The sequence below is a fragment of the Xiphophorus maculatus genome, chromosome 7 (assembly GCF_002775205.1).
Source record: "Xiphophorus maculatus strain JP 163 A chromosome 7, X_maculatus-5.0-male, whole genome shotgun sequence".
NCBI classification, from domain to species: domain Eukaryota; kingdom Metazoa; phylum Chordata; class Actinopteri; order Cyprinodontiformes; family Poeciliidae; genus Xiphophorus; species Xiphophorus maculatus.
This window is the reverse complement of record NC_036449.1, coordinates 23754695-23771684: the sequence shown is the minus strand read 5'-3', so window position 1 is coordinate 23771684 and position 16990 is coordinate 23754695. Positions and strand designations below refer to the sequence as shown.

Sequence of the window (16990 nt, the reverse complement as noted above, 5' to 3'; positions counted from 1 at the left end):
TGTCTAATCACATCTATTACAGAATGACACACAAAGGCTTAAATATAAAAATACATCCCCAAATAATATTTGATCAGATGTCATTTATACAAATACACCTTAACATAATTCTCAACTAGAGGTGGTTATTTTTCCCGTTTTTCATGGCACATGATTGAGATTGGTGGATATCCTGGCAAGGACCTGTCATTCAACTATCATCCACTGCTTTCTAGGGTTTGGAATCATAGACCTGTTTGTTATTCCCTGTTCATGATTATTCTATCCACCTTTTGTAACACAACAAAACCTCAGGCATCAAAACACACTCACAGCAATGACAGTGTCATCAAAATGCTTGACAACTGGTACAGTGTCAAGAATTGAACCTTAAAAGCTTCAATTCAGTTACTCCAAAAATACATGTTGTTACTCTTGCCAGATAACTCAGTCTTTGCTTGGTCTGAGAGTAAAACTTCTCTTTAAAAAAGTTTTTTTTTTCTTGGCCAAGTGTGCAGTCGCAGATTTTAGTCCAACCTTACGTATGACCAATTTTTTCCTTTATTGGTGCCTGCTTGCAAAAAAAATAAATATTTTTTGCAAGCATAGATTTTGTTGACTAATTGTTTTATCCAAACATCCAAAACCCAACCCTCAACCTTACTGAATGGGTTTTGACTTGATTGAAAATTAGGTTTGCCCCATAAAAATCAACAAATTTGAATAAACTCTACAAATTCAAACAAAGAATCGAGGCCAAACATTCAGTCAGAATTGTGCCAGAAGCATTTTGAAAGTTACGAAAAGAATTTGATCGAAGAGAGTCTGTATGAGAATTTTCTATGCAAATATTACTGTGGGTGCATACACATATTTATGCCTGCAGATATACTGTAATTTTGACCCTGAACAGAATGTTTCAAATGCATCCTTAAAAGGCCCACAAATTAATGACATTCATGCCCAGGGTGACTGAATGTCAACTTTTCACTTTTCGTCTGTACTGACATGCTTCCTGTGTTCTTGGCTTTTAGCATAAAAACAACATCCAACTTTACTTTTTGAAAGGAAAGCAAAAATGTTATTAAAACAATGAAATCAAATTTCAATAAAGTTAATTTTTAATTTGTTTGAATTCTTTTATTTTTTTTTTTAAGTATCCAGTGATGGAACATTTTCTTTGTAAGAAGCTGTTTAAGATCTACTTGGTAGTAGATCAATTTAGTGTTGAAGCTAAATTCCACAGACAGAGAGATGGACGAGTGGGTTAATTTGTTATATTTTTTTCCTGAAACATGTTTCTCAATGCCCCTGATGTAAAGGTGTGGGGCAGTGAGCCTAGGTGTATTTCCTGTGAACATAGCTCATCCAGCCATGTTGCTTTGTGTAGGTGTCAGCCTGCTAAATGTAGCATGGAGGGTGGTTGTGTCAGGGCCAGCAGTCTCCCAGTGGAGTCCAGCTTTTGACCGTGGACAGGCTGCCAAGTGTAGTAGACGACCACACCTCCATTTCCCATCTCTCCTGTGCTTGATGCATGCTTGGGATACAGCTCATATTGAATCTGCTTTGTTGTTTTCTTTTTCCTTTTGTGGTTTGACTTATGTTTAAAAAAAAGACAAATTGGCTTTTTCTTATGTTTCAGGTGTCATACGTATATGCATTGGCTGTGTTTGAGGACTACCTCTACGCCCTGCACTCTGCCCCTTTAGAGGAGAGTTCATCTGTGGAGTTGCTGCAGGTGAACAGGTTCAACATCACAGCAGAGAGCAGGACATTAGCCAGCCTGGGGAATTCTAGAGCCCTGCGTGTTTACCACAAACTCGCTCAACCGAAAGGTAAAGGACATTTTCCAATAAGTAAACATGTGCAAGTATGTGTCACAGTCTACCATCCGTGACTCACAAGGTGTACACTAGAAAAAAAGTACTTTTGTGGCATACAACATTAGTTTTGGTCTTTCGTATTTTTCCCCAGTCAGGAGCCATGCATGTGAAATGGATTCATATGGAAAGCCAGGAGGATGTTCTCAGATTTGCCTTCTGAGTGGAAGTTACAAGTCTAGATCCTGCCGCTGCCGTATTGGCTACAGACTTGGTTTTGATGGAACATCTTGTAAAAGTTAGTACACATTTTCCTTTTTTCTCCATAAATCACTTTAAGGTGTTACTAAGCGATAGGGTATTCAAATGATAGTCAGTTGTCTTTTAGTTTTTAATAAGTTTTCGCAATTGTTAAATTTTATTCTGTAAAGCCAAACCTTGTATCCAAATCTTAGTGAAATTAATAGACAGACTTGTAATGACCGCAATCCTACCAGTTAGCCCCATCATGAAAAGCCTATCCTATCACCATCATTCCATTTAACGAAAAAGACAAGATGTAAGAAAACAATCTTTCATTTGGCAGTCAGAGAGAGAGAAATTGTTTCCAATGAGCTAATGAGCTAAAGTAGATTGCATCCAGTGTCATTGTAGTGGCAGACCGCTATTTAGGGTGATGGAATCAGATAATACCGTAACCAGACACTATTATATACACCTTTTGAAATGTTTTCAAAAGGTGTATATAGCCATGATTTGAAAAGACAGACTACTGAAGTTCAAATCAGTCATTATAATGGGAATATTCAAGTTATGGAGAGTGAAAAGTGCCAAATTATACTAAAAAAATAACTTATGAAATGCTTATTTAAATGTGTCATTAATTTATTAAAGCTAGAATGTCATCCATAAATAATTCATTAAATATAGAATTAATTATATGTGCCTCTATTAAATGTCTACATTTTATTTTAAAAACCAGATATAATTATTGCATGTTTTAATAAATTATTTATTTTTCCTGTAGTGAAGCAAAGCAAGAATTCATTTAAACTGTCACCTTTCCATCAAACTCAGCAGGTGGTAGTAGGCCTGCTTCTGTAGGGATCCTGACATCTGATTTGCTCTTTCAAGCAGCAAGTTTATACAACTTCTTCCAAGTTTGCTTTGACTCTGGGTAAATATTTTTACTGTAAGTTTGAAAATGACGTCAACAAATTGTTGTAATTTATTTATTACAAACTCTGGGCAAGCAATACTCCAGACTCTATATGTCTAGTTTGTACTGAAATACCTCTAATAAGTTCACAAGAGAGCTTACTGAGGTACTGCATGGAAAAAGCTGCCACAGACTTCAGTCGGGATCAATGTTGGCTCCACCCACTCGCTACGACGGCTAGTGCTTTTTTGTGAACTTATTAGAGATATTTCAGACCAAACTAGGGAAATAGAGGCTGGAGTTGCTCACCCAGAGTTTTGCAAAAATTGCAAAAATTTAAATATGTTATTTTTGCGCTTTCCAGCAAATATATCGACCTCTAAGCTAAAGAAAACATGGGAGAAGTTGTCTTAACCAATTATAATATAGAAGCAATCCTAATCCCACCCACTGAGTTTGATGGTGAAGTTGACGGTTTATTTTAATTCATGACCTCCTTCAGCACAGGAACATAATAATTTAAGTCATGAAATAATTATATCTAGTTTTTTAAATTAAATCAATACATTTAATTGAGGCACATTAATTAGGTCTATATTTAATAAATTATGTATTCATTTGTAGTTTTAAAAAATAACACATTTAAATAATAATTTTATATGTTAAATTTTTTATTATATTTGGCACTCCTCCCTACCCATATCAAGTGACTTGTTGGTGTTAGAGTGGCTGGTCTGAGTACTTTAGATGTGATCTGGGATTTTCATGCAGAGTCATCTTTTAGATTTACAGACAATGATTAGAAAAAGAGAAAAATATCCAGTGAGTTACAGTAATGTGGACGAAAATGTCTTACCCATCCCTTCATAATTAGAATGCACTTATTAGAATGTGACTTATTTGTACTCTGATGGCTACTTTTAGCAGCGTAACACTTAGTAGAAACCATATCAAGCTTGTTTTTTCAACTTGATTCAACCAAAGTATCCCTAAAAAACTGTCCGGCTGATGTTTCTTGCTCAATTCACAAGCAGAAATTGTAAAAAAACAAACAAAAAAAACAACAACATAACAATCTGATGAAAAATTAATAACAGGATTATAAACAGTTATGCTATACTGAAAAGAGAATGCTTTAGAGTCAGTGCTGTCAAATTTTGTTTGTCTGCCATAGTGTTTAATAAATTCAGCTCATCAGCTCTATTGTTGAGCTTATTGTGGTGCCATCATCCCAAATACACATAAAGCATAATTAAATATTTTTCTTTTCTTTTTTTTTAATCTTTCTATTTTATGAAATTATGTAGTGGAAACACATACTTGACTATTTAGACATTATTAAAAATGACTTCTTTGTGTACTATCTCTAACAATTAAACAATAATGTAATAATTGTAGCAGAGTATATGCTACAATCATTACCTATCTGTATCTATCTCTAGATATCTTAAGGAGTTGGTCTGCCTGTTACTGTAACAAAAACATGACCTGTGCCATTTCTTGGGGGCTTTCAGGCAGGCCACAATGACCTATGAGACTTTTTTAGTCTCTTATGACGAGACCGGAGGCAACAGGTGTGTTGTATTTATGTTGCAATGAAATTGTTAAACATGCAGAATTTTTTCATTGCAACACTATTTTTTGCTCTAGTTCTCATATGATTAGGAAGATTTGCTGAATCTTTTAAAAATCTCATTCTGCTGTGAATAACACGAAGATACTTGCAGTGAATTAAGATTCTTCCACTTGTCTCTTATTCATTGAGCTCTGGCTATTCAGCTTGACCTGACTAGTGAGATGCTGTTCCTGGGATAATTACACAATGTTTTCTCTTGAAACAATGAACGCTAGCCTTGGATAAACTTCAGTTACCGTAATGTTTTAGCTTCAAAAACTAGGTTGGGATTTTTAAAGGTCCTGACATATACTGTACCATTAAGATGTGTTCATGCTACGAATAGTTTTATAGATTCAAGTTGGAGCAACGGCAGGCATACTGTATGTTGATTATTTAATTCAGGGTGAAATATATTTTAATGTTAACAATAATTAGGACTGACAAGTGCAGCAGATGTTTCTCTTTGATCCTTCTTTGTTCATTATTATGCACTTCCTTGTGCTTTATGATTAAATCTGCTATATTTTTACTCTTTTAATTAGTAAATTACTTTCCAAACACATATAGCGTCATCTTAAATACTTTATGTATGTTTTATATTTTCTGAAAATCTACAGTGCAGTGAAAAAATATTTACCTATAGATTTGATTATTTTTTTCACCAGAACACTAAAAAAACACCTTTCAAATGAGGATTCCATGTATTAAGGAGAAAAAAAAAGATGGTCCACATGTGAAAAAAGTAAGTGTCCCCTAAAATTAATAACTGCCCCAAACTTGTATAGCAACTGCTATTACCAACTTAGTGACTTTCTTACTATATTTAGTGACATTTCAGACAAAAACAAAAATTGGTATCGGACAAAATTGGAACCAGCAGGTCAGGCTTTTTAAAGATTAGTGATCTGGGATCGGCCAGAAAATTGCAATCTTTGGCATCCATCCATTATCTTACACCCTTATCCCTAGTTGGGTCACCAGGGGTGCTGGTGCCCATCTCCAGTGGTCAACAAGTGAGAGGCGGGGTCATCACCCTGGATAGGTCACCAGCCCAACCATGGATGCACACACCCATACTGAAAGAGAATTGGTGTGTGCATTCCTCATGTTTTTGTCCTCAAGCAGTAATATTGGTTCAAATGTTCTAAACTGCTTTCCAAAAAATTTTTGTAATCATGTTTAGAACAGTTAGTACTGCGTTGGCATTGCTAATTAGAAATCTAGTGTCTCTGTGCACTTTTCATAATGTAAGTATTGTGCTTTTTGCCTGAGGCCTCCAGCAGGCTGTGAAAGTTGCCCGATTCTAAATATTTCAATGCAAAAAAGTAAATAAAATGACTTTCTATGTTTCAATTGGTCTTTCTGCTGTCTGTGGAGGTTCCGTGTTATTTTTCTGTAAAGCACCGACTCTTGCTTCTTAGAGTTCTCTCCCGCATTTCACTGTAATAATCTGACAGAACTTCTAACACTAAATGTTTGCACAAAGCACATAAAAAAATCATGTATTTTTTCTCATTCTCACCACAAACGTTTCTCTGAAGGAAGATATGAAGAGCAGCAGACAGTTCATGAGGCTATCAGAAGGACTTTCTATCAAGCTTCGACTGTAGCTTTAAACTTTAATCCAAGTATGAGCATCTGATGAAAATAATGCAAGCCATCAGTTCCATCTCTGCTTGCAGTTGTTTTCAGATTGAAGTTTTTATTGCCTTTTTGTATTGGCTTTTTATCATTCTTAACAGCCAAACACCTGTCTATGAATTTCATTATTGGGATAATGTATAATAATGTTAAATAAATTCCTAAGTAATCTAGTGTGACATGGATGGATGGATGGATGGATGGATGGATGGATGGATGGATGGATGGATGGATGGATGGATGGACGGATGGATGGATGGAAAGAAGGAAGCATTTTCATACATCTTTTTTGTCATCTTTCTATGACAGTAGCTCCTTTTAAATATAAATAAGAGAATTCAGCCCAAGATTACTGTTGTTTGTTGTTGTTTTTTTTTTTTGTCCCTGTGAAGGTCATGTGTCATAATAGAGCTGGCTATGTGCAGGCAGAGCCTTGGGCTGACAGTTATAAAGATGAGGGCAGGCGAAAACAGCTTTATGCGAGTGTGACGTTGTCCTATCGACCTGTTGGGACGCCTGATAGATTATTGCCATAATGAGGGTTTAAGTTTTCCTGCATTTGTGGGCTGCTCTGATCAATTGTTGGACATTGTGTAGATGACAATAAAAGCCGAAGATCAAATTGATGACACAATTTGGGCGCCTACAAGATTTCGATCAGAGTAATGGAGCTTTGGGAGCTTTTGCATGACATGTTTGATTTATTCCTCTCTAGTGGATGTTCTGATGACATCAACTATCTCTCTCTTGCTCTTCATCTCCTAAAGCATAATGAGATTTTTTTGTTAAATGATGTAGTTTTTCATACAGCAGTCACTGTTAGAGTTTGATATCTGGGTCTCTAGCAGTGCTTAATTGCCTCCTGGTTAGTTGGTCTCTCTCTTACAAAAATGATAAATTGAACTGAGGCATGTGTGGTCCTCACCTCCAGCATCCTTGTCTCTTGGGTAGTAGGTGAGACTGGAGAGAGGTCTGCTTCTCTCAGTGGAAGGCCTACTTCATTCCTTATTCTTCCTCTCTAGAGGTTCCTCAAGGTTTCGAGTATACACAATCCCCATGCGACACAAAGATGCCACTGAGGAAGTCCCTCAGCTCCAGACTTCTGTTTGTTTTTCTTACAGAACACCATGTTATTTAGATTAGAAACACTATTCATAGCCAAGGTAAGCATTGCAATTGAATGTTTGCTAAAGTAATTCATTACTTTTATTCTCGTGGCAGTTTTGCAGTGAGGGCGTGATTGAGGGTGGTGAGTAGAGTCATTGGCACTGATTACTGGCTCCATTAGGGTGAATAGATGGCTTTGGACTTGCAAAACATATAAGAACAATGTGGTTGTTAAGTGGGTTTAATGCACGGATCAGCACTGATGAATTAGACCAATTAATTGACAATAACAGTAAAAAAAAGGTCTGTCCTTTCTTGCTTTGTAGAGCCCAAAAACGATTTCTTCCTCTTCTATGGTAAGGGGCGTCCTGGGGTCATTCGTGGCCTGGATATGAACATCAAGTCTGGTGACGAGCACATGGTACCTATTGAAGACCTTGTCAATCCGCGAGCCATAGACTACCATGCAGAAATGGGACACATTTACTTTGCTGACACCACCAGTTTCCTCATTGGTCGTCAAAACATAGATGGAAGTAGCAGGGAGACAATTCTCAAAGATGGTGAGTCAATGTTTCTTGTATCTTTTGGATTATTTTTTCTTTTGTAAGTCAGGTTCATTGTACTTTTTAAAAGACCCTATTCTCTGTTATGTCTATGGTCATAAAATAGCTTTTGCACATCTGTGCTACTAAAATAAACTGCACTTCAAATATCTTTTTATATCTTTTCTCGTTTTTAGGCAATAAAAATCTCACACATATAATATATGGGATGATAAGGGGATATAAATGAGTCTGCTTCTTAAGTGTAGAGCAAAAAATAACACTTGCAACTATTTTTAGGTTATGATTACTGTATGTACAATGAAAATATATTGACACATGTATGATTATCTGTTTCATTAATTGTATGTTTTGAAAATTCTCAGAAAAAAAAAAGAGAAATGTCTATCATATTTTGTGGTGCTGACTTTGTTCTAGAACTCGATAATGTTGAGGGTATTTCTGTGGACTGGATTGGAAATAATTTATACTGGACCAACGATGGCTACAGGAAGACGATCAGTGTTGCCAGGCTGGAGAGAGCCTCTCAAACCAGAAAGACACTGTTGGAAGGAAACATGTCACACCCTAGAGCAATCGTAGTTGATCCTCTGAACAGGTAAACTCTCAAACCATATACTGGTAAGGTCAGAATGTTTATCTAGGGTTGATTTATAAAGCATGCTTAACCGAATTCTTGAATTGCATGGCTGTGTGACTGCTTAACTGAATTCTTGAATTGCATGGTTGTATGACTCTCGAGCCATTTAAGTACATTTAAGTTAAAACAAAATAACATGAGCAGGCAATATTACTTAACTCTCCTTAACCCCTTAACTTGCAGTATCCCATCCGTGGGACACATCTAGTTTGTTTGAATACTCTGCCTTTTTTGCCGCCAGTTAAAGGATTAACTATGGCATTCTTGTATAATCTATTGTATTAGCCATCCTATTGTTGATATTTATAGAGTAATGTTATGATAGTTACGTTGAATTAAGTACTTAGTTGTAATGTACTGATTGTAGTAATCTTAAGGATCATCAAATATGGTTTGCTTCTTTATGTTTAAAATTTAATATAGTCTAGCACTTTTTTTAACCTTAGTGCTAAGTCAGCCACTGAAAGCAACATGTAAAGAGTTATCAAAAGCCTTTGAAATTTTGTAGCGGTGGCATAATCCCTTGTGAATTACAGAAAAATAATTTAATTTTAGAATATTTAATCATAAACTGAGCCAAATCCCATACTTGGAAATATGTTTTTAGCGAAATCTCTGATGCCACACGTATTGGCACTCCTGCTGTTATGACTGCTAAAAGCCTGAGTCCGATGAGTCAGTTCCCTTCTGATCTGGCTATATGTTTAGGACCATTATTCTGAAAGACACAATTAAGACACAAAATCCCTGGTACTTCAAATAGTTTATGATGCCATACATACTTAAAAACAGAAATAAATAGGCCCAAAGCATTACAGATCCTCCACCTGACTTAACAGGTACCATAAAGTGTTTCTCTCTCAACATATTTACAGTATGTTTAGACTTTTGCAAAATGACCTACTAGTGTTTATTATTGAAAAGTTAATTTTTTGTTTTATCTTTCTATTTAACATCTCAGTAGATTTTAGCCAGCTCCACGTGCTTATATCTGTGATGTCTGAACAGAAAAGTATTTTTTCAAGCAGCTGATGGGCATGTGGAAATACTTAATGATTCCATGAATCAAGTAAACAGTATCACATACATTACTAAATAAAAGTGCCTGGGTTTTTCATATCTTGTGAAGACATTGGACACATATCTACAAGGTGGGTGTCAATTGTGGAAAACACTGTACATGTATAAAAATATTTGTTTGAGAGTACTTCTTTTTTTTTTACAGCAGTCTGTCATGAAAAGAACTTTAGAACAGACATGTGAAAGTAAATCTATAGAAATCCCTACAGTGCAGCTTGAAGCTAATAATTTACCAGAAGTTCTTTAACTAAACAAATAACTTGAATTCCCTAAACAAAGCAAATATATGTTAAAAGAATTGTTTTTCTTTTCCTTAGCATGTATTGAAGAGACACTATGAATGTTACAACACCCACTGGTTTTCTTGTATTTTAACTTGCTGTGTCTTTGTTACAAAGGAAGTATTGTTATTGAATAAATCGTGGGAGTGATATTTTTATTGCTGCTTTCAGCACTGTTCTTTAAAATGTCAAATTTAAACACATTTCTCCCTGTTGCTTCCAATGTAATTACTTTCAGGATTAATCCTGGAAACCATCATATTTTTAAAACTTTTGTACTGACCTTTGACCAAGTAGTAGGTCACATGAAAGGTTTTCGAAAAATTGACTTGTACATGAGCAAATGACAGCATTTGCTTTTTAAAGGAAAAACTTTTACAAAAAGAAACTATTTGCTCCACACTTGAAAACTTGGTAACCAAATTTTCAGTTTGCCGGCTTCTTCTCTGCAGCCTTCATAGATCACATCGGAGTTCCTGTTTGGATTCATCAATGTTGGTTTTTGCCAGCAAAGGTGGTAATTAGCATACAGACATTATGCTGCAAAACTGCAATTCATTGAGTGTCTTAAGGATCTTAAGGATTAACACTTTAAGGCTTAAATCGTATTACCACCCACTGAATCCATAGCAGTCAGAGATTAGTTTTCAAGCCTCAGGGCATTGTTCCAAACATTTTGTAGCATATTGCTTTTTTTCACAGTTTTGGGAACTTGTACCCCACCACTAACTTCTTCATTCTTACATTTAAAACTGACTGCATGGTTTAAAAGCAAAGTTACATTCATACAGTAAATGGAGCCCTAAACTTGTAACATAAGAAAAATAAATACAGACAGATTTTCAGTTGCAGACAAATGATTATGTTATCTTTTTCTTTGTTTGGGGATTAATAACTTTTATACTGACCCTCCCATTGACAGCACAGGTGATTAGAAAAGCTAGTTTTAGGCTTGTGAGCGAACATTCAGACAGAACCCCGGCAGTTGTTTGATCTCTATCTGCTCAGCTGGAAGGCTCTTTTCACATGAATTGGTTGCACTTCTCCTACAGATTTCTCCACTGCAGTCTTGAGACCTTATTTTCTGCTCTGTTGCCACCTCCAGTTTGTGTTGACATGAGTGTCAGCTTAATAGTAACTTCCTTCACTGTTTTGCTACATTAAGAATGACATATGTGAATAGTCAAAACATTTTGTGCAAGTCATTTCCTTATGTGATTTTGTCTCTTTATGCTATTATAACTGATGTGAAATCTGATGTAAATGTAGACTTTTGGCAGGATTAGGGGGTTCTGAAACAATCATTGCTTTTGCCTATTTGGAACTAGATATATTTTTGAGATAGCTTCTTCATTTTCAAGTGAACATTTAAATGTATAAAATTCCTAATTCAAAGAGCTGTTGATGCTATGATGCAAACCCCACTGGTTTCGGTGCCTGCCAATAAGTGGGTAACCCAAATATTAGGTTCTCTCAATTGAGATATTTTCAAAGCTATGTTTAGTGACTGCTTGTGGGTGTTGTAGTTTGAGGTTTCCAATTTGCTGTTCCCTAGTGAAAAACTAAAACTTTAAAAGGATTAAAGCCTTCAGTATTTACTATCACAGAAGGTTTGGTCATATTCAATAAATGCTTTTAGTCGGTAAACATTTCTGTGACAAAAGGCTGGGTTGTTTATTTATTTTCTGCTTTTTGCATTTTTTGGAGCATAGCAATATCCAGATCAGAAAATGTGATGATTATTATTCCACCTTCACACTATTGTGTATTTCCCTGGCAATTAAACAACTAGAAAATTTCGGAAGAAATTTAGCCGGGGCCTGCCAAGGCGCGCCCGTCGGGCATGGGCCCGGCGTCGTCGCGCCACAAATCGGCGTCGACGCCAAAGGACGCCGCGACGTGATCAGTGGCACGCGGAGAACCGCAAGAACGTTAAGCGAGGCGGACGTGCACCGTTCGGTACGATTTAAAATGTTGTCAAGGCTTTTATTTTGGAAGTTTTGTTAACCTTCATTTCAAAGGGCCAAACTAATCCCATGCGTAATAGTCCTTGGGTTAAAATAGTTATATAATGCTCAAAACACAAGTAGCTGATGTAAAAATATTCAAGGCTTTTATTTTGAAATTTTCAGTATGCTTCATTTCAAAGGGCCAAACTAATACCACGTGTAACAGTGCTTTGGATGAAAAAGTCAAATAAAGCCAAAAAGAGCAATTACGTCATGTAAAATTATTCAAGGCTTTTATTTTGAAATTTTCAGAATGCTTCATTTCAAAGGGCCAAACTAATACCACGTGTAACAGTGCTTTGGATGAAAAAGTCAAATAAAGCCAAAAAGAGCAATTACCTGATGTAAAAATATTCAAGGCTTTTATTTTGAAATTATTATTATGCTCCATTTTAAAGTTCCAAACTAATCCCATGTGTAACAGTGCTTTGGATGAAAAAGTCATATAAAGCCAAAAACAGCAATTACCTGATGTAAAAATATTCAAGGCTTTTATTTTGAAATTTTCAGTATGCTTCATTTCAAAGTTCCAAAGTAATCCCATGTGTAACAGTGCTTTGGATGAAAACGTCAAATAAAGCCAAAAACAGCAATTACCTGATGTAAAAATATTCAAGGCTTTTATTTTGAAATTATTATTATGCTCCATTTTAAAGTTCCGAACTAATCCCATGTGTAACATTGCTTTGGATGAAAAAGTCATATACGGCCAAAAAGAGCAATTACTTCATGTAAAATATTCAAGGCTTTTATTTTGAAATTTTCAGTATGCTTCATTTTAAAGTTCTGAACTAATACCACGTGTAAGAGTGCTTTGGATGAAAAAGTCAAATAAAGCCAAAAAGAGCAATTACGTCATGTAAAAATATTCAAGGCTTTTATTTTGAAACTTTTGTTAAGCTTCATTTCAAAGGGCCAAACTAATACCACGTGTAACAGTGCTTTGGATGAAAAAGTCAAATAAAGCCAAAAAGAGCAATTACATGATGTAAAAATATTCAAGGCTTTAATTTTGAAATTTTTGTTAATATTCATTTCAAAGGGCCAAACTAATCCCATGCGTAATAGTCCTTCGGTTAAAATAGTTATATAATGCTCAAAACACAAGTAGCTGATGTAAAAATATTCAAGGCTTTTATTTTGAAATTTTTGTTAAGCTTCATTTTAAAGGGCCAAACTAATACCATGTGTAACAGTGCTTTGGATGAAAAAGTCAAATAAAGCCAAAAAAGAGCAATTACGTCATGTAAAAATATTCAAGGCTTTAATTTTGAAATTTTTGTTAATATTCATTTCAAAGGGCCAAACTAATCCCATGCGTAATAGTCCTTCGGTTAAAATAGTTATATAATGCTCAAAACACAAGTAGCTGATGTAAAAATATTCAAGGCTTTTATTTTGAAATTTTTGTTAAGCTTCATTTTAAAGGGCCAAACTAATACCATGTGTAACAGTGCTTTGGATGAAAAAGTCAAATAAAGCCAAAAAAGAGCAATTACGTCATGTAAAAATATTCAGGGCTTTTATTGTGAAATTTTCAATATGCTTAATTTTAAAGTGTAAAACTAATCCCATGTGTAACAGTTACTGAGTTAAATCAGTTATATACAGCCCAAAGCAGCAAGTAGTTGTAAAGGCCAGTTCTCAGTCCTGATCTGTTTCAACTGAGGATAGATAGAACTACAACGATGCGTATTCGTAGTCCTAACCAGCAGCCAATAGCCTCTTGAGTTCCGTTGCTATGGCAAATAATGGTCTCAGCAGGTGTGAGCTCTGAGCTGTGAGCTCTCAAACACACAAGTGTGTTTGAGCAAACACACTTTACTGAAAAAAAGCATTGGAAACAAATCCTTCTTGTTCGGGAACCGTAATACATATTCGAAAAGCGTTTTAAGCGTATGACAGTTCAATGTGTCTTCTGCGATAGTCCCGAGATTCATATCTGTACCTCACTCAGAGCATTTACAGTGATGAGAGAAAGAAATGTTGTGCCCAGATATGAACCGAGGTCGGCTGCCACTCTAATATGAGCAAAAATGAGAAACTTTGGGTCGCTTAGAGGCAAATTGTGGACAAACCATAACTGGTATCGACGAGCCGTCTTCACTTTCGAAGAGATCACAGACGTATCTACAAAATGAAATTTGAATGGCATTTCTAGGTGAATTTGTGACGACACAGCAAATCCTCAAAAATAGGGTATTTCTAGGATTTTTCCCATTGAGTTATAATGGGGTTTTTTTCGTAGTTTTTTGCGAATTATGTCGCCATGTTAATCCCGAATCCCACCAAAAGTAATAGCTGGAATGGCGTGAATTTTCTGCACGTTTTGATACCTCTTTTGTAGGTGTGCACGCAGCGGTATGAGCCGCATTAACGGTTACGGATGAAAAATAAAGAATAATAATAATAAAGAAACTTTTCTTGGGAGAATAGCAATAGGTTCCTGCCATGGCCCCAAATATTGGACAAATATTGCAAAGATACATGTCTCTAACTAGATAAATCTCCAGAAATATTTACATATATAATTCTATCAGTTATTTGCTATCCAGCTAAACCAGGCGACCACAGACATTTTGGACATGTTAGCAGTTCTATGACAATAGCAAGAAAACTTACAGATGCAATATATTCCACATATAGTTGTTACAGCTATATATGTCATTCAGATGCTTCTTAAATGGTTCCCAACAATCCATAATAATGTTATTTAATTTCAGGCTATGTTTTGTGAATTTCTATTTTCCCCATTGGTGAAGATTCACTCACCTCACTATGCCAACAGTTTTCAAATTAACTAATAAATAATATTTATTTAGTTAAAAAGTATTTGAACACTTTGTATAATAATGTAGTTAGGCAAGGGTACTGATCATTTATGTTTTACACCATTTTCCACCATAGTAGTTATTTAGATCCACAATTAGAGGATGTGTTAATATAGGACTCCATTAAGAAGGAAGGGGTGCACAACAACATTACAACAAACAACAAACAAACAACAACATTAATAAATACAAACTGGGTGCACCTGTTCCAAAAAGACATGCAATATAGGAACAGGGCCATATTATAAGCAACAAACTTACTTAATATAGCATGCCTTAATATTTCACAAAATGCTTTAATTTCTTTACATTTAGAACCACTTTAAACACTTTTTTGTAACACCAAATTGCTTGTCAAAATAAGAAACTCATGCAGGGGTGCAGTGGTGGTACAGAGTGTAAGGTATGTGAACCACTGGCAGAGGCCTCAGTCCTCTATGTGACCTTCATAGGGTCCCGGTCTGCTGGCCTTTGCCACATGTCTTCCACCTCTCACAACCCTCTTTCCTGTCAATATATTGTGAAATAAAGGGCATTAGAGCCACAAAATTCTAAAAATCCCCAAAGAAACTAAGGCATAGCAGCGTTAGTCAGCACTAGCATCCCAATTTAGTAGCTTTGTACATCTATGACTCAGCTCCTTCTTCACCAATTTTGAAACAATCACTGTGGGCTATTTTAAGTCAAGAATGTCACTTCATTCTGCATATTATTTTATTTGCCTTCTTGTGATGAAAATTAATATATATATAAATTTGTGTTACACAAAAAATGTGAAGTTCACTAAATTAAATTCATTAAATTCAAAGGTATCATTTTTTTAGCTGATGAAGACACAACCTGGAATCAAAGAACAGTATGTAACAACAGAAAATGTGTGCGAACCAATTTGAACCATTTTTAGCAATAACTTGAGACACATGTCTAGTGTATCAATAAAAAATATATTTTTTGTTCTTTATTGCGCCCTGAGATGTTGACTAGAGTCCCAGCAGCTTTAAATGAAAAATATCAAATTAAAGGATGACATTCAGCATTTTGGCTGAATTTAGATCAGTGAAGGAAGTATTAATATTCTACTTTTGTACTTTATATAAATGGTGTGCATCTGATGCAGTGTCTATCTATATTCAGCTGTGTAGACGTGTGTGCGTGAATCTGTGTGTGTCTGTGGAAGTACTATGGTATCAATAATTCATGAGGTCACAAAGACGACTCAGAGACACGGTATTCATTCACCTTCCTATCCCAATCTATTTTATCTTTCCTGAGCCAACCCTCTACCATTGGTGAGAAACACGGGGCACACGGCTCAGTCAGCAACACTCAAGCAGAGCAAATCCCCTGGGCATTGTTACTACAGAAAAGACCATGTCAAATTGTTGCCCCAATCATGTTAAAGATACCTTTGGCTCATTCAGAGGTGTAGTCCCGACATTATTTTTGTGGTTGGGAATTTAAAACAACTAACTCTACCTTGATGTTTTGATACACCTATCAGATGCATTAATAGAGAAAACGAGCAAGCCTGGGAAGGATTTGTTTACAAGAAAATGGAGAGGTAAATTGTTGCTTGATGAATAACGGCGTTAATTTATTTTCCATGCAAGTAAAAGAAGTTATTACTTTGCAAGAAAATACAGCCAAGCATTATTAAAAAAGCCAAGTTTACATCAGTTTCACACAATGCATTAAAAAGTACAGTTTGTCTTATAGAGAGTCAAAAACAATCTGACATTGCATATAAAATATTATATTATAACATTCTGGGTAAAATACCCAGATGCTCCTGGCATGTACGTTCTTAATTTAAGACGATGATTCATTTGTACATTGATCCAGTAACAGCTTGTACTGTTCTTGTCCACCTCTCTGTATGACAGCTGGATGTACTGGACAGACTGGGAAGAGGATGAAGTGAATGACAGCATAGGACGGATAGAAAAAGCCTGGATGGATGGATCCAATCGTCGTATTTTCGTCACCTCCAACATGCTGTGGCCTAATGGTCTGACTCTAGACCACAGTAGCAGCACAATGTACTGGTGTGATGCCTACTATGATCATATTGAGAAGATTTACCTGAATGGAACTGGAAGAATGGTATGTATATATTGATGATTTGGACCTTCGCTTCTTAATTTAATTTTGCTGTCTGAATCAATCAACTTCATGTTTTGAATAAGTTATTTGTGAATACGTTGGTAAATTAAAGTTTTAATCTTTCAAAAACGTTCAGCCTTATAAGATATTAATATA

At 35.6% G+C, this 16990-nt stretch overlaps 1 protein-coding gene across 2 annotated transcripts in view; it reads left to right on the top strand.

The window, feature by feature from the left end:
- lrp1b (LDL receptor related protein 1B) overlaps positions 1–16990 on the top strand; it is a 320393-nt gene that overhangs the window by 155736 nt on the left and 147667 nt on the right. For both annotated transcript variants that reach the window (XM_023337136.1, XM_023337135.1), the window contains exons 9-13: positions 1622–1814; positions 1954–2097; positions 7651–7887; positions 8308–8488; positions 16615–16834. In XM_023337136.1, coding sequence (XP_023192904.1) covers positions 1622–1814; positions 1954–2097; positions 7651–7887; positions 8308–8488; positions 16615–16834 — 975 coding nt within the window. The remainder of the gene's footprint in view (positions 1–1621; positions 1815–1953; positions 2098–7650; positions 7888–8307; positions 8489–16614; positions 16835–16990) is intronic.